At 40.4% G+C, this 18,692-nt stretch overlaps 1 protein-coding gene across 6 annotated transcripts in view; it reads left to right on the forward strand.

Moving 5' to 3' along the window:
- Positions 1-18,692, forward strand: part of MSI2 (musashi RNA binding protein 2) — a 566,011-nt gene that overhangs the window by 460,606 nt on the left and 86,713 nt on the right. For 3 of the 6 annotated variants that reach the window (XM_083174189.1, XM_083174194.1, XM_083174188.1), the window contains exon 11: positions 16,850-16,873. The exons of the other annotated variants lie outside the window; for them this stretch is intronic. In XM_083174189.1, coding sequence (XP_083030315.1) covers positions 16,850-16,873 — 24 coding nt within the window. The remainder of the gene's footprint in view (positions 1-16,849; positions 16,874-18,692) is intronic. 6 annotated transcript variants of the gene reach the window in all.

Here is an 18,692-nt window from a genome sequence, read left to right on the forward strand (position 1 = left end):
CCGCCCAAGACTTTATTCATGTAGATCAGGCATGTCTAAACTGTGGCCCTCCAGCTGTTGTGAAACTACACGTCCCATTATGCCTTGCCACAGTTTTGCTATTAGGGAATGTCAAACCTATAGCAAGGCATGCTGGGATGTGTAGTTTCACAACAGCTGGAGGGCTATCGTTTGGACATGCCTGATATACTGTATGTATATTTTTAATAATATATATTTTTATGTATGTTTGGTGTTTATAGAATGAACTGGGATTTTTATGTATGTTTGGTGCTTATAGAATGAACTGGGATACAATCTTCATCCGCTCGATATGTTTCATTTATTTTTATTCATTTTTATAATATTTCTGAAGCATATTAAGTGTATGAGTGCCCCTTAACTCTGTCATTTTGATTTTGACTTTGTTTTCACCACATCTGTGCCAACTGATCCTGACTGTCTGCTGTCCATATGGCCAGCCTCCCATTCACACTGATCAAAGAGTTACTCTTTAATATCCACCTAGGTTCCTGGACATACGGTTCTAACAGTAGAGGGGAAAAAATCTCCCTGGAATGTCAAGAGCCCACATAATTAAGAATTTCCAAATGTTACCTCCATGTGATTTCAGGTTTTTCCCTCAACTCTATTTTGATTTGTGGTGACTGAAGTTTCATCTTCAATAAGGGTTTTGTGTTTGTTTTTGTTTTGGGGGAAGATTTTTTAAAATGTACCAGCCGAATATTTATTTTAAAATCAATGTATGCGCTTTAAAAGTTGTACTACCAACCACATGCTACATTTTACGGTTTTATTGATAATTAATAATACATTTAATTTTTAATAAGTACTTTATGATAATGTGGTAAGAAATTCCAAATAAATGCATATCGAGGTTAAGTGGTAACAAAGTGAAAACATGCAAAAGCATACCTCCCAACTTTTTGATCTTGCAAGGAGGCACAAAGGCGCGGCCAAAATTAGGGGGCATGGCCCCTCTGGCTGCGGGAATAGAGGCTGTGTGCATGCGCACAGCATCTATTTAGCACTGGTCAGCAACTCCGGGTGGGGGAATCCCAACTGCCCCACTGTCGCGGGACACTGCCGGCCGTGTGAGGGACGCGGGAACGTCCCCGAGGTATTTGGGACAGTTGGGAGCTATGCAAAAGACGTGTATTCATTACAGGCTTTACAGCAAGTGCACTTGGGTCCTCACTCATTAGACCACACATATGTTGCTGCTTCAGTTTGTATATCATCAATTTGTAATATACTATTTTAATTAAGAATTTTGCATCCTTTCACTGTCCCTAGTTATGCTGTATTCTAAAAAAGCCAGAGTACTTTGTAATCTTAGATGTTGTAAGGTTATGGTTCCTTGGAAACATTTGTTTGCTAAACAAAAAAAGGAACCTCATTGTGTAAAGTTGTTATAGCACTTACCTCTAGTACAGTGGTTCTCAAACTCTCTTCTCGGGACCTCAAACAGGTCACATTTCCAGGTCACCTGCCAGGTGCACAGGACACATTTTAAAGAGATACACAAGTTGAGCTAATTATCACTTGTGATTCTCTGAGGAGACCTGGAAAACATGAACTGTTTAGGGTCCTGAGGACCAAGTTTGAGGTTAACAATTGCAGTCCAGGGTTAAAGTCAGGGTTGCCTACCTGACCCTCTCCTTCAGGGAGAAAATGCTCTGTTCCTGGACTTTCCTGGTAATGTATGATTGCCATCACCTGTGGGGAGCTAGTTAAGTGATAAGAAAGGTGTTTCACCACAGGTGTTGGCAATCATACATTACCAGGGAAGTCCAGGAACAGAGCATTTTCTCCCGCATGGAGAGGGTCAGGTAGGCAACCCTGGTTAAAGTCTATCCATGGCTCAGCACATATACTAATTAAGTCCCCAGTGATCAAGCATGGACATAACTAAAACCTTGACCGGTTGTGGTGCCTTGAGGACAGTGTTTGGTAACCTCTTCTCTAGCATAGATCTGCTGCTGAATAAACATCACAGACCTAAAAAGATCTACAGTAACTAGTATTATACGTACATTGTCATTTATGTATTTTCATCTCTTTTTAACCCTACCATTTTACTTCCCATTTACTGCTTTCTTGTGTATGTTTTTTATTTTTTTATTTAGCACAATGGATTTTTTTTTAGCACAAGACACATGAAAACCACAAAGTGTTAATTATTCTGGGTGTCACAATGCTGAACACTTTACTGGGGCACCAACCAGGGTGCATTTCTTTTTCTTTCACCTTTAAATGGCAAAATTGCCTGCTGTTATCCTTAGAACATCAATTCAAAGGTTAATTGCTCTCAATTTATTGCTCGTTAGCCCAAACACACCTACAGGTCTGCTCAGCTACTGATAGATTGCAGAATACCAAGGAGATGATATTGTGTAAACCCCTTCAGTCCCATTAAATAAAATACCTTACAATTGCATGGTATTCGGGAACATACATACAGTATTTTTTTGCCAGAGGTTATTCTATTTTAAAACGGCCTATGATAATATATAGTTGAGAAAACGCAATGCAGTTTTTAAAGCATAGAGCCCTTTACTGTCTTTAATTGAATGACACTTACGGGGGTATTCAATGCTGCTATTATGCAAAAAAAGCCTTAGAAATAGCATCCTTTTCCGCATAGAATAGATGGAATTTGCTTTCCATCTATTCAATCTTTTTGGTTTGCTTTCCGATTTTTGGAATCTGAATATCAGAAAAGACGTGAATCTGCGAATACGCCTCTTTTGTCGTTGGAATGGACGCTAATTCTTCAATTTAGTGGCTGTCTCTGCAATTGCAGATTAGGTTTTTCAAAGAACCAAATCTGCACCGCTAATCACCGGGATTGAATAGTGAAATCCTCTTATTTATGAAAATCGGAAATAAAGGGAAAGATTGAATACTGCCCTTGGAGGGATTTAATTAGCTGCAGTACAGTAGTTTTACAAGCATTTCCTTAATGGCTATTTTTTATTTTTTTTGTAAATTGTACCCATTTTTATGAGAAAACATTGGGATCCTGGAATTTATCTCGGATCCCTGTGTTTTCACTGGCAGGAAAAAGTGGCAATTACAGTATCTCAGGTTTTTCCGGTCTCTGAGCAGTTGAAGCAAATTGGGTGATTTAACGCCGCTCTGTAAACAGCGGTCATTTGCAGCTTAAGGCCACCAGGCTTTTGATGCTTACCCCCAAAATCTCTGGAAATGCAGGATATGAGCATCAACTGAATAACCCCTTCCCCAAGGATCAATTAGCCATGGTAATTTACTGCAGATAATCAAATTGCCCCCTCAGTCTGGCACTGTAAAGCATCTTTTACCATTTAACTTAAACAGCATCAAGAAGGGTAGATAATATCACTTTGTATACCAATATGAGATTCATATTAAGACCAAAAAAAACTTTCAAGGGGCACTTCAAATGCCCCAAGCAAATTTTAAAGGAATGTGTCAGTGTAATAGAAATACATTAAAGAAAAAAATCAACCCAGTGGTGCTGCTTTCAGAACCTGGGAATTTGTTGGTTCTCCGCTCCTTGACCCTTGTCAGGAGTAGACCCAGGTTGTTTCCTTTCACACATGCAGAAAACCTGCCTTCATGCACATTAATATGCAAAAACCCTGAATATAGCTACGTTTGTGAAAAATGTAAGAAAATGGCCACTATCTTCAGTTCAGGCTTCAACAAGATACAGCCATTTAAATGCCCAAGTTTGAGTCTGAACTGTGTCTTGACTATATCACAATGTATTTTCCAACCACTGCCATACAGAACGTGAATCTGAAAGACTGGCTGCATCAACCAGAAATGGAAAGTGCCAATTTTGTAATTAGCAGTTGTCAGCCACTAATCGCTGTAGCAGAAGAAATATTGATTGTAATAACATCTGACTGCAAACGGGCAGCTTGCCTGCGTGCACAGCCTCAGCATCCTCTCTTGCAAAGAAAGGGTTTCCTCCGTGAAACTACAGACTGCGTGCCATACTTTTATTTATCATTTTTGTTGCAGAGAGCATTGGCTGCTTCAAACCAGTTAGGTGTTAAATGAAGTCTCTTCAAGCATACAGCACAGTGACTTGACTCTACTCATTTTCTAACTTGGTGAAATAGACTTTAATAAGCTCCATGAAACAAAGCATTTAAAGACTAAGCAAACCACTTATGTGACTATCACAGTACGATACTGTACATGTAGATGACAGAAATGTTACGATAATGTTTTTTTTTTTAATTTATTTATCAAACAATGTGGGGGTGCCAGAAACACCTTGTACAACAGTTCTTATTAAACTGCAGTACAAGCTTTAATCAGATTCACAAACCCATTTAATGAAATTTAACAAACAGGTTCTTTCTCCAGCAAGGATATTTTAGTCCAATGCATTGCATTTTCCGGGTGTTGTATAACACACCGACAGTCGGGATTCCGACAGTCGTTAGCGTGATGTCGGAATCCCAACTGCACAGCAGGGGGAGCGCAATGAAGCCCCTTGTGGGCTCGCTGCGCTCGCCACGCTGCGGGCATGGTGGCGAGCTGCGCTTGCCACCTATTTTATTCTCCCTCTATGGGGTCATGGACCCCTACGAGGGAGCAGTCGGGATTCCGACGTCGGAGTAATGACTGTCAGAATCCCGACTGTCGGTGAGACATCCGGCACCCGCATTTTCCATAACCCAATGGGTTTGTGCATTAGGTTAAGGGTGGTATACAGTCCAGGATTCTGACTGTTGGAACATCATGACACTCAGAATCCGGCCCATTTTCACTCCACTCGACTGATACTCAACATTTAATGCTCCACCAGTCGAGTGTCGAAAAGTAGACATGTTGGCGAAAACGGGCACTGATTGTTGAAAAACAGCCGCGAATTCGACAATCTGCGGCCATTTCCGACAAAATGGATCTGACTTGTTTTAAAGTCAGATCTGTTTTGTTGGAATCGGCCTTCAATGCTGTCAGAAATGGCAACATTGAATAGGCGACCACCGCTATTTGCCCTGTTGGAAATAGCGGGCAAGATTGAATAACCCCCTAAAGCTCAAATGTTTGTTCCATAATGCATGTACACGCAAAGTACCAGTATACCTTGAAGAAACCCACACAAGCACACAGAGAATATACAAACTATTACAATTAGGGCCGTGGTGGAAATTGAACCCATGGCATTAGTGCTGTGATGCAGTAATGCTAATCATTACACCAACTGTGCTGTTTACTTATGTTACTATTAATTTTCTAATTTTTAAAGCCAAGTGAAAATCCACTTTAGTGATGTGAGGTTGTAATGCTGTATTCTTTATTCTTTTTTTTTTTTTTTTAAGCTTGAATTGAGTATATATAAACCTTTTGTGCTAGGGCATACAGCTTTGGTGATTGTTACATAAATAGCTTCTTGTCATCTCTGCTCTTTTATTTCAAATGAAGTTTCTGAGTATAAAACCGTGGTAATTCCATGAAATGAATGGGCACTCAAGAATGACATAGCTCTCCAAGTGCTGCAGTTGAACTAAAGATGTACCTACCAGGGTTGTAAGCACTTAATTGTTATGTCTGAACAGCCCAGTGTCTATCACAGCAGGCCTGTTAAATTACCGTATTAGTTGCCAGTGGTGCCTCACTGAGAAAAACAAAGCTTTGGAAATGGCACTGGTCATGAATGATTTGTGCTGAGCATTGCTTATTGTACAGTCTCTAACATTGTTTTCCTAAGTTATCATTTAAAGCTGTCTACTCTTCCTAAATAAATTAAGGAGGCTAGGTATGTAAAATAAATAAGTCATCAGGGTGTATATATTGCTAAGAGAAGACAAATAACTCTTAAGTTGCATACACATGGGGCGATTTCACCCCAATTTCTAAGCAATCTGACTAGATCACTTAGGAATGGAGCACGGATCGCTGCGTGTGTATGCGCGACGGCGCTATCGCCTGACTGCATGCAGTCAATATCTAGTCATCGCCTGTGTTCTCTATAGAGAACATGGGCAGTGACAGATCACTCAGCATACATCGCTGTGCTAAACAATCAGTGCTGAGCAATGCTAGATCGCTCAGCATAAAGCACCCATCACCCCATGTGTACAGGCTTTACTAATGTATCACAAGAGTTAAAAGCAAATCTGTGGTGTACCAGAGCATTGTGCCCATTTATATTTATTATACTGAAAGTGGAAAATGGTGCTGCGGATATATCCACTAGTAAAATAAGATCACAGCTTGTTAGGAGAATACATATTTCATTCCTTTATAAAAATGATGGGGCCGGCACACGTATAGAGTTTGCTGAGGGATTATAGATCGCTTGGCAAGATTGCTTAGCGCAGAGCGCTGCACACCGATGTGTGCGGAGCGATCTGACTGGGCCAGTGTTCCCTGATGAGAACACTGGCCCTGACATGCGTTCTAACTAGATTTATCCAGTATGCTGTATCTTAATCACTATGGCCTACACAAGAAGTGTGATATAGGGCATTTTCTAAGTGATCTAGTCAAATTAAGTCAGATGACTGCCCTGGAATCGCCCCATTAGACATTCTGTTTTTTGTTTGTTTTCAAAACATTAAAATTCTGGGAGAAAGTTCAATGGGATTACTCACATATTTCAAACAATAGCACCCACTGAATTTGTGGGTACCAGGATGAGGGAAACTGGAGACATGTTTGTAGTCTCATTGGAAAATACCCCTGTGAATGCGGTCACCAAGCCCCACCCCTTTGCTGGTAGTGGAAGACTTGTAGGTAAGTTTTCCCCTCATATGAACTGCGCTAAGGAGGAGTGTGACTAGGATGGTGAGATTGTTGGCAATGAAGGTGTTAAACACACAGAAGTGTTGTCTCTGCAAACCAGTTTGCTCTTCCTCATGAATTTACCATTCAGTCCAATTGGAGCTCCATGGGAAGGCACATCACCAACATATCTGTAACCGGGGTAGAATAGCAGTGCCACCAACCATCATGTAGGGGGGGGTAGTATTGTTTCTCCCCAATGGCACCAGCATTTGGCTTGCAGGCATCCAGAGATGGCACACTGCAGTCTATAAAGCCACACATAGCATCCAGATTGCTGCCACAGAGTATCCAAAGCTTCTCTGGGCAAACAGCTCCATCCTAAACCCAGTGTCCTGATGGTATATTGCAGAATATGGCTCTGCTGATAGGAGGAAAGCTGTAGTAGATGGGCATACAGTGCTACATCATAGGAGCTTCGAAGGTGCCTGCCAGATTGTACTACTCCAAAATGACATTTTTATTTTCTTTAAATTTATCTGTAAAAAGGACTACTGTACCTAACAGTTACATTTAATTATTTTTATTAAACAATATTAAATCATTAAAAAAGGTTCTACAGAAGGCTTAGTGTTAACATAATAAAAATATTTTTAATAGGAAGTCCTAAGAGAAAATACAGTTGCCCATCCCTCACATTATTTGCAGTGTATATTTTCTATATCCTTCCCTGTGAAGTGAGCAAATTATTCTGTACAATATAGGTTCATTTTAACAGATTGTTTCCTGAAGTACAAGAGAGAGTGTTATGACGGTGATTAATGAAAGGCATAATACAGGAGGGAATGTAATTGAAATGACAGCTGGGAGCTTCATGTACCGTCCATGTTTTCATCAAAGGCAGTCAGAGTTGTTAAAACAGAATTTTCTTGCTTTTTTATTATAATTATAATTATTATTATTATTACTACTAAGCCATTCCCCTCTTGTGCAGAACTTTCAGTACATCAATGTATTCAAATATTATAATATATATATTATTGTATATATATTATTGCATATTATTTTATGTTTTTTTGATGGCAAGTAGCATAAGCATGCAGCCTGTGAATAAATTATTTCAGTAGAAAATTTGGCAATATACATAGATAAAATGATGTGGACATATAAACATTGCACCTACTACATCAGGCATGTCCAAACTGTGGCCCTCCAGCTGTTGTTAAACTACACATCCCAGCATGCCTTGACACAGGTTTATAATTCCCTAATAGCAAAACTGTGGCAAGTCATGATGGGACTTGTAGTTTCCCAACCGCTGGAGGGCCATAGTTCGGATAAGCCTGTACTACATCCTTGCTGCAGTCACATTAAACAGACCTTCTAGAGGCACCAATCAGTCGCGCCAAACGTCTTTTCCTGCAATCTGTCAATTGCAACTATATAGTCCAAATCGAATCCAAACCTCCCAGGTGCAGCATTGGAAAAAAACACTTTATTGAAAGATTTTTTTTATTTCTCTAATCATTTTCTTATGATATATGTTACGATACTTAAACATCCATCTTGAGCAGAAACCCTTTAGAATATCTCCCACCCATCCTGCTTTTGTGGCATATTATTACATTTGGAGGACTGTTCCATGATCAGGACATTGTTCATGATTCACATGAGTATTGGGGTGGTGGTTGTTGTGATACACACTGTGATGACAAGTGTCTGCTTAGCATTTAAAAACACCCTCATTTCCCCGCAGCCATGTACCCTGTACCAACATTGAGACCTCTAAATTTGGATTATTGTTCACAGCATATAACATAGGTACAGTACAAATACAACATAATTTAAATATGGGACACTTTCTTTTCAAGAAATTGGCAACTGTATTAAATGGTATTGTGCTGTATATAATATTCCTTAACAGACCAGTTCAATACACTTTTTTATTAAAAATTTTTACTTTTAAAACCTAATATATTCTTACACACAAAACCTAATATATTCTTACACAGAAATTCTAATATTTCCTGTTTTAACATACAAATAAGTTGCTACAATAAATCGCTAAAGAATCCACGTAGGCTTAAATTGTAGGCAAACTGTGTCACTCTAAATTAACAAGACACCTGTAAAAACTATCATGTAGTTTCGAACGTCAGTGCTGTAAATCTCAAAATCCAAGTGACTTTGTCACATTTAAGACTACCTAACACTCCTATTGTAATGCTCTGGACACTGCTAAACAAACTAATTTTCAATCTCTCGTCTCTTCTCATGCTACTAACCCCAAGCGACTTTTTAATACATTAAAATCACTTTTTTACCCTCCTTCACCCTCCCCACCTGCCAATTTCAGTGCGCAAGAGCTTCCTTCCTTCTTCAAGGAAAAGATTGCTAAAATCCAAGATGAAATGGCATGTTCTTCTTCAGCCAGTGACTTGCTTACTTCCTTTCCTGAGCCCTTTGTCACTTTCTGCTTATTTGACCCCACAAGTGAGGATGAAGTATCCACACTCTTCTTATCTTCCTACTCCACTAACTCTCCTCTTGATCCTATACCCTTAAAAGTCAGTAAAGCTCTGTCTGCCGTGCTTATCCTAAACTTAACTAAAATCTGTAACCTCTCTGTCTCTACTGGTATCTTTCCTTCTCTGTTCAAACATGCACTTATTACTCCCATTCTAAAAAAACACAATACTGACCCAAACTGTCTCTCTAACTACTGTCCCATCTCTCAGCTCCCTTGCCTCTCCAAGCTACCCGAGAGATTTGCCTACACTCGCCTCACACACTATCTTAACTAGTACAACTTATTGGACCCAGTTCAGTCAGGCTTTCACTCTCAACACTCCACAGAGACAGCACTGACTAAAGTAGTCAATGATCTGGCCACTGCTAAATCTAAAGGCCATTTCTCAATTCTTATTCTTCTAGATCTCTCAGCTGCCTTTGACACTGTCGACCACTCTCTTCTCATACAAACACTACAATCCCTAGGTCTTCAGAACACATCCCTTTCTTGGTTCTCTTCTACCTATTTAATCGCTCTTTCAGTGTTTGCTTCTCTGATTCTACCTCCTCCTCACTACTTCTGTCTGTTGGAGTACCACAAGGCTCAGTCTTAGATCCTCTGCTTTTCTCAATCTGTACATCCTCACTTGGGAAACTAATCAACTCTTTTGGATTTCAGTATCATCTGTACGCTGATGATACTCAAATCGAACTATATTACCCGGAATTGTCACCATCAGTATTGCTCCTTCAGTAATCAGTAATGTCTTTCTGTCATTTCATCTTGAATGTCATCTCGCCACCTCAAACTCAACATTTCCAAAACAGAATTAATTATATTCCCACCAGCCAAGAGTAGTTAATAACCTGATATCTCTCTCACTGTTGAGAACACAATAATTAATCCTATTGTGAGCTAACTTGCGAGACAAAAGACGTATGTTATCCAAAGAACAATGAACCATGCATTGCCCATACCTTATATTGTATTTTGTATGCCAAATATTTAGGCACTTACTGTAAATAGTGTGACCCAAATACTAAATGTGAATGTCACATTGTATACCTATAGATCGCTCTGGTGACCAGCCCGTATCCATCAAAGGCACTTTTTCTATGTACCAATGAATAAGTTAATAAATAAACTTCTATATTCCTTAAGACACTCAAAACATTTGCTATAGTGTCTCGGGATGGATGACTAGATTTATGTGTGTGTGCCAGTACCTAGGGGTGAGAGTGTTTAGTTTATGTTATCCTAACCCAGACAGATATATATTTTAAGGAACAAGATCAGCTGTAGAAAAATGGGGCCCTCTGATGGAAACTTCCCAGCGCAGGGGGAAACTAATTTTTAAAACTTGAGTGCAAACCCAGGCTTGTAACCAAAATTAATGGACTGTAAATTGGATCTGTTTGATAGGTCTAGGTCAACACAAGCAAAAGTTTTTGCTGTTTTTTTCTATGTTATAGACTTCTCCATGATTTATGATCCACATGAACTACAATTGGGACTGGTGCATGGCGAGTGAAGCCACCTGCAGTGATATAGTAGCGCTACTGGGGGTTGACATTGGCATAGAAAACTTTAAAAAGAAACTCATGTGTCTGTCTTTTTCTTGTCCACTTTTTGTCAATGTCAAACTTTTGTTGTCGACATACTGTATTGACTGTCAACCTAGACACTGTAGACCTTTCCATCCACAACCATGTTAAGAAAGTGAGGTGGTGCTCCAAACACCCAGTGCAGTGACCTAAATCGTGGGGGTGTATGGACTTATGGACCCTCTCCCAAAGGAGAAAGTCCCTGTTACTCCTCTGACCCCTCTCAGCCAAGGCCCAAAAAGGGAAAATAGGGATCGGTTGGTCCTCTTCGCCAAAGCTCAGAGCGACCCTCTTCCCTCAACCCCCCGAAGGTTTAGGGTGGGTGGGTCCTCCTAGCCCGAAGCTTGGAGAGACCCTCGGTAGGCTTCTCTCTGCCTTGCAGCTCGGGTTCGTCCTTGGGGACCACAGGTCTCCCCAAAGGAGAGAGCTTTGGTAAATGGGGAGTGGGTAGAACATAAGGGTAGTAAACACAGCCCAAAAAACGTGACCAAACTAACGGAAAATGTGAAAAAGTGACAAACATGAGAGGAATGATGAGTAATAATTAAATAAAGAGACCTCAGCCAGAAGGCCAGGGTGGGGGCGTGACCAGTTGTCCTGCCCTAGCCAAAAGGCCCAGGGCAAGGTCGTGCAATGCATGCTTAAAGAGAAATGTGCAGTAGTAGTTCCAAAACGTGCTGTGTAAGGCACCTCCGAGTTTCCCCTGGAGGTACGCTACACCTAGGGCTCTAAGCAGACGGTCAGCCAGTGTCTGATCAAGTGTTTCTCCGCTCGTACCTATGGTGTTTTCAAACCCCTGGCATGGGAATGGATACTCTACCGGGCTTTTTCCATTGACTCCCTTAAGGGTTGAGGCCCCTAGGAAGAGCAATCTACTTGGTCCCAGTGTTCCTCACATCCCAAGGTTAAGGTACTAAACTGCGCTTTTCGCTCTCTCCCCATCAGAGGCTACGAACCTCTGAAATAGGAGCAATCTTCTCAGTCCCAGTGTTTCCCCACTCCTTGGGAATGGATACTAAACCAGGCCTTTCGCTGTCTCTTCCTTCAGGGGCTACAAATCCCATCAAGAGAGCCACCTACTGGGCCCTGTGTTTCTCCCCTCCTTACTAGTGGGGGGTGGCTTCCCGGTCTCACCAACCACCAAAAGGTACTCAGCTAGACTTTTCCCTGCTCCCAGGCATGAGGGGTCCCACACCCTCTGCCCATTAGAGCAGTTACTCGGTCCAGCCTTTCTCTATTCTTCTGCCAGGGGTCAGTCCACACCCACTGATAAGAACAGATACTACACTAAACTGGCCTGAATCTACATGCAAATCCAATAGCTTAGGTGATTATGAATTCAGTTCTGTTCTGACCCATGCAGAGAAAACATGAGATTGATAGGTAAATCATATTTCCAATTAAAGTCTATTCAATGGGCCAAATTCAATTAGTTGCGAAAAGCAGTTTTCACTGTAAAAAACGCAAATCTGAAACAGCATATGTAACTTTACAGCAAGTTCAATAAATAATCTCTGAGCAGGTGATGAACTTGGACACTGCCCTGAACGACTAATTAGGCACTTAGTAGTCGGAAATATAGTCCAAAGCTATTTAATCATGTAGATCGGCGAAAACACACATATCCTCGTGTATTTTGTCGAAAACGTACACAGATTCAATGATCTACTGGCCGCTCTTCCGACATTGCAGATTCAACTTTTTTTAAAGTCAAATCTTCAGGGGGTAAAGATGGACGGGATTGAAGAGGTATATGCCGATATTTCTGTCTGATGGAAATATAAGCACACATTAAATACCCCCCTATAGTCTTCTTTTTTTTTTTTTTTGCGTCTAGTAGCCATTTGGTCCAATTTAAGTCTCAGGATCCTGATGACTAGATTAAATCTCGAAAGATTTCTTCTAAATCGTCCAAGTGCCGCCTATTGTATTCTACATATGTACCAGCCAGGAAACCGCCTGCAGTAGAGGAAGGCGCAAGTACTTTTTACAAGCGGCAGAGTGCAGGCTTTTCCCTACTATATATATATATATATATATATATATATATAATATATATATAGGGCAATGGGGCGGCACTCACCAGGGCTTCAAGAATGAAAAAAAGAGTCAGACCACTTTGGGGTTCTCCGTTCGACGTTTCAGTCGCTTAGACTTTTATCAAGAACTTTGGGCATACACTGATTTCTTGATCTGACTCTTTTTTTCATTCTTGAAGCCCTGGTGAGTGCCGCCCCATTGCCCGATATACAATTTGGTCTTGTACCCTGGAAGGCACCCAGGCAAGTATTATCTCCCTTGTAAGGTGGAGTGCCAGCCTGCTGAGACTATATATATATAAATGCAATTAAAATCAGCTATATTGTATTTTTTCTTCATATGCATCAGAGGAGTAATAGCAAGATACTCAACGTTTTCCGTCCGTTATGGACAGCTGTGGGAACTTGCTGCGTGGTTTATGCTGTGCTCTTTATTGGAATGTTGGCTTTGCTGCTGGACTCCAGATGACGGTCCATAACGGACGGAAAAGTTGAGTATCTAGCTATTATTCCTCTGATGCATATGAAGTAAATATACACAGCTGATTTTAATTGCATTTATAAAACTGGAGAGTGCTTCCATTTTGTTTTATATACATGGACTTTCACAAGTTCTGGATGTCACTGTGGTAGTTGTATTTTTAGTTGGATGGAGTGCAATCTTTTCACTACAAATATATATATATAATATATTACTGTTTATCTCTTTTTTTCCCATTTTACACTCTTCGCTGCCAGCAATAATTCTCGTGGTAATCCTATTTTCCTGAATTTGTCATTTGAATAGGCTAATCGCGGTGGTGTTGCACATCTGCAAAAGAAGCAGCAAAAGCCATGAAAATGGCATTGATGTTTAATTACTGGGATTTCAATTCTAATTGAAATCAGCCCTATATATCATATAAAATTTTAATTATACACCGGCTCTAGTAAGAGGTTCATCATCCTCCAAAGGTTATTTATTTTTATAATCTTCCAAACCATGAGAATTTGGGATATAGGGGGTCATTCTGAATGAATCGCTCCCACTGGGCAAATGGACTCTAGGCGACTTGCATAGTCACCGATCTGTTCGCATGGTGCGGCGTTGGGGGGCTGGTAATTCGGCAATGACGCGGTGGGCGGGCAGCCACAGTCAGCGGATGTCAGCTGCCCGACCTCTTCCCGTGCAGGAAGCAAGCAGATATGACACCTTATGACTATTGAATGATTTCCTCCCCGCACGCAAGCCGTTTATGTAAAACATCCATTTGCATGCGTGTGGGGACAATCGTGGAGCGAGAGGGCATTCGGGAGGGCGGGGGGACTGCGTTTAAAGCACACACAGGGCTGCAAATCTCGCAGCTTTTTCATATGAGCCAGAATGACCTCCATAGTGTGAAGAATAATATGGACTATTAAACAGATTTCATAATGCAAAATATAATTGTGCATGCTTAGGTTCTTAATACGCTATTTCATTGTAAATTAATGTAGTGTGTCAAATGGATAACTTTGTCTCGGATGTGGAGAGATAATTTAGTTATCTTTTTTTTAAATGTAACTGATTACTGATTTCAGTAGCACTTGATTTGAGGTTTGCTAAAAGATTCTGATTACAGATCTTGACCGATTAAAATTGGTGATTGTCCAGACCAAAATATTTCAAAGTCCATTAGAACGAGACTCAAACTAGCCTGTCAGAAGTTTTCTTCAAAATTATCTATCATATCATCAACTACAGTGGAAACAACTTCAGCTCTACATTAAGTTAAAAAAGGGATTTTATTTGCCGTTTAGTCTTAAACAGTAAACGCATGATGGATGATTGAGTTTAATTGAAACAGTGTTATTGATGCTGTACTGCCAACCTCTATTTACATCTCTCACTGGGACAGGAACATATCTCTTTTAATGATAGGTTCTCTTATCACAAGGAAATCACAGTATTTTCAACAATACAGGGTTGCTTAGTGCTACCATAGAGGGAGAGATATGCTTAAGCATGATCATTTCCCTGTAAAAAAATGAATGGATTGTCAATTCTTCCTCTCTTTGTTCTAAGCTTTTTGCTTCCAAATATAAATCCACAAATGTTCTTTTTCATAAATACAACACGCTGCTCTGCCCATTGTCAGAGACTAGGGGAAGCTTAACAAGTTCATAACTGTAATATAGTGGTGAGATGTGATCCAAAATGAATCCTCTTATGTTTGTCCCTCATTAAATCTTTGAGTATAAACGCTTTAAATACAACAGATGGTTATTTGCTGCATTAACATAGCTCATTAATTCCAGTTACTCCCAAGCTACTGGTAGGGAGTGGAGCCGCGTACAAGTAAGCCTGCTTCATCCCGGTGCCCGCTATTGAGCATCTAAGCTAGATAACCAAACAAGAGGGCTGAGGTTATAATTGCTTCTGTAACTATTACTTGCTAACGGGATGCAAGAATAGATTAGGTCTCTTATGTCCTTTTTGTTTGTATTTTATTTGTACTTTTTTATTTTTATTGTGAGCAGCTTTTAATAAAGATGCTCACTTCCCTCACCTCTACAGACTATTACACTTTTAGCAAAAGGTTTTAGTCACAAGCTAAAATTAGTTTGTAAAAAAAGTCATTACATGAATCGTGCTCATCAGACAGGAATGCTGGAAAGCTGCAGTAAGCTTATGGGGTATATTCAATTCTCCAGTGAACACAGCACTGAGTACTCCATTTTGCGCTCGCCTTTTGCTCGGCGAGCATTGACCGAGGAGGCGGACCGAGTTGTTGAAGGCAGCGTTCAAATATTGCAGAGAAATGCAGAAAAACGCAAATTAGCCTAAAAGAAAACTATTCCAAAGCTGCTGACTTTGAAAAGCTCTGTATCTCGTCAAAGGCCAACCAGAGGAGTGAGGAAGAAGAGGTGAATCATACGTCATAACCAGTGGTGGCTTGTACCATTTGGCAGGAGGGGAGCTGCTGCTGTATCCCCCTGCAGCCGTCACCGCTCCTCTCAGTCCCCGCCTCACTGTGTACCCAGCACCTGTGCTATGATAACACTCCCCGGGACTGGTGCATGCGCAGTACAAAGCTTTGTACTGTGCATGCGGCCAGCTTCTATGGGGTGCTTTGGCAACAGCCCATAAAAGGGGAATCGTGGTACCGGAGCCTGTATAATACAGATGACAGGCACCGGGACCGGCGCATGCACAATATCGTATACTGCACACACGCGTCCCAGAGGGAGGGAACAACTCCCAATGGGATTGCCTTGGTTACTGGCCGGTCGGACTTCCAATGTAAAGTCACTGCCAGTCACAGTGAAGCCAGTGAGGTCTCACAGACTGCATCCATTCCGGGAGGGTAGGCAACCCTTTTACAGTTTAGAGGAATGAATGTGTTATAGAAGCACTTGGCAAATGTGAAAAGTTTACTTTGTGGGAAGATGTGTTTTGAAGGTTAACCTGTGAATCTGCTAGAAATACTTTGGTGAGTTATAAAAGGAGCAGTAACAGTTATACATAGATATCAGTGGTAGCACACCTGTGTTATAGAAGATGAGTTGTAAAACTGCAGCAGAGCTTGCTTTACACTTTCATGTTCTGGTCTATCATCTAGCACAGGCCTCAGGCTGTTGTAAAACTACAAGTCACAGCATGCCCCTGTCTTAATTTGCTATTAGGGTATGCTAAAGCTGTAGCAGGGCATGCTGGGATGTGTAGTTTCCCAATAGATGGAGTACCACAGGTTGGCCAATCCTGATTCATCTGCTGTTCTTGTAAACTCCTTATTTAGAATGGTGACGTTTCAAATCCCTTATGGTCAGTGACACCATTGTTATGTAATTATGTCCTAAAATGTTGTCTCTGACAAATGAAATAACATCATTGTTTAATCATTAATTATCATCATGCATTTTCATGTTAACAACTGTTAATGCTAATGGTTATGTATATTGATGTAGAGATGTTTTTGTTCTTTTTTTTTCTTTATTAACAGCACTTTTACCCTATTTAAATGCAAGTATGTGTTGTTTAATTGATTTCTAGTAGTTTAGCAAATATAGCTCAGATGTCTTGTGTAATTCTAATGTCAAAGTAGATATATGTTTTATTTCAGCTGAAGTTGCGAGTGTATATACACACAGATGTGTCCTTATAAATGTAGTCTCAGTATGCCATGCCATGCAATGCGAGATGCCTGGTGTGAGTGAGCTGCTAGGTCCTGTACAGCTCTGCTAATATCGGGCATCTTTTGTGTGCCAATAAAATGCATCTTAGTCACAACGCAATGTGACTAGGATAGAAAAATAAAATGTGATGGCAGATGTGAACCAATTGGCCCATCTAGTCTGCCCATTTTCTAATCATATTATTACCTCAAATCCTACTTAATCCTTCCTTCTTTGTAAGGATATCCATATGTCTATCCCATGCATGTTTAAATTGTTCTACATTCTTAGCCTCTACCACCTCTGATGGGAGGCTATTCCACTTATCCGCTACCCTTTCCGTGAAGTAATTTTTCCTCAAACTTACCCAGAACCTCCCTCCCTCCAGTTTGTGTGCATTCTAATACTTCTCTTCCTATGAATAATGCATCCCTCCTGTACCTTGTTTACTATCATGCCCCCCTAACTCTGATCCAAACTGTACATATAATCAGAATAAGGATGCTGATTAATTTGATATGGCAGAATATATAATTTGATATAGAATAATTTGTTGCCCAAAAAACATGGGCTATAGTTGGATAACCCAACATTTTCAGGGCTACAAATTACTTAGGGTAGTAGCGTACCCCAATGAGAGATACAGTGCATCCGGAAAGTATTCAGAGCGCCCCACTTGTTCCACATTTTGTTCCATGTTATGTTACATCCATATTCCAAAATGGAATAAATATTTTTTTCCCCTCAAAATTCTACACACAATAACCCAGAATTACAACATGAAAAAAGGTTGTTGGAGATTTTTGCTAATTTATTAAAAATAACTAAGAAATCACATTTACATATGTATTTACAGCTTTTGCTCAATACTTTGGCAGCAATTACAACCTCAGCTCTTTTTGAATACGATGCTACAAGCTTGGCATGCCTATCTTTGGGCAGTTTCGCCCATTCCTCTTTGCAGCACCTTTCAAGCTCCAACAGGTTCAATCAGATAACGGACATTCACAGAGTTGGCCTGAAGCCACTCCTTTGATATCTTGGCTGTGTGCTTAGGGTCATTGTCCTGCTCAAAGATGAACTGTCGCCCCAGTCTGAGGTCAAGAGCGCTTTTTCCATTTAGGGATCATGGAGGCAACTGTGTTTATTGGGACCTTCAAAGCAGCAGATATTTTTTTATAACCTTTCCCAGATTTGTTCCTCGAGACAATCTGGTCTCGGAGGTGTATAGACCATCCCTTTGACTTCATGCTTGGTTTGTGCTCTGACATACAGTCAAGTGTGGGACTTTATATAGATGTGTGTGCCTTTCCAAATAATGTCTAATCAACTGAATTTACTACAGGTTGACTCCAATTAAGCTGTAGAAACATCTCAAGGATGAGCAATGGAAACTGGCTACACCTGAGCTCCATTTTGAGCTTCATTGCAAAGGCTGTGAATACTTATGTGCATGTGATTTCTTAATAAATTTGAATAAAATCTCCAAAAAACTCTTATTCATGTTGTCATTATGGGGTATTGTGTGAAAAATTTTGAGGGAAAAAAGGAATATATTCCTTTTTTTTGGAATAAGGCTGTAACGACAAAATGTGGAAAAAGTGATACGCATCCGGAAAGCGAATACTTTCCGGATACACTGTACATACAGATGACCGGCAGTCAGAATAC

The sequence above is a fragment of the Crinia signifera genome, chromosome 2, assembly GCF_055691185.1.
Source record: "Crinia signifera chromosome 2, ASM5569118v1, whole genome shotgun sequence".
NCBI classification, from domain to species: Eukaryota; Metazoa; Chordata; class Amphibia; order Anura; family Myobatrachidae; genus Crinia; species Crinia signifera.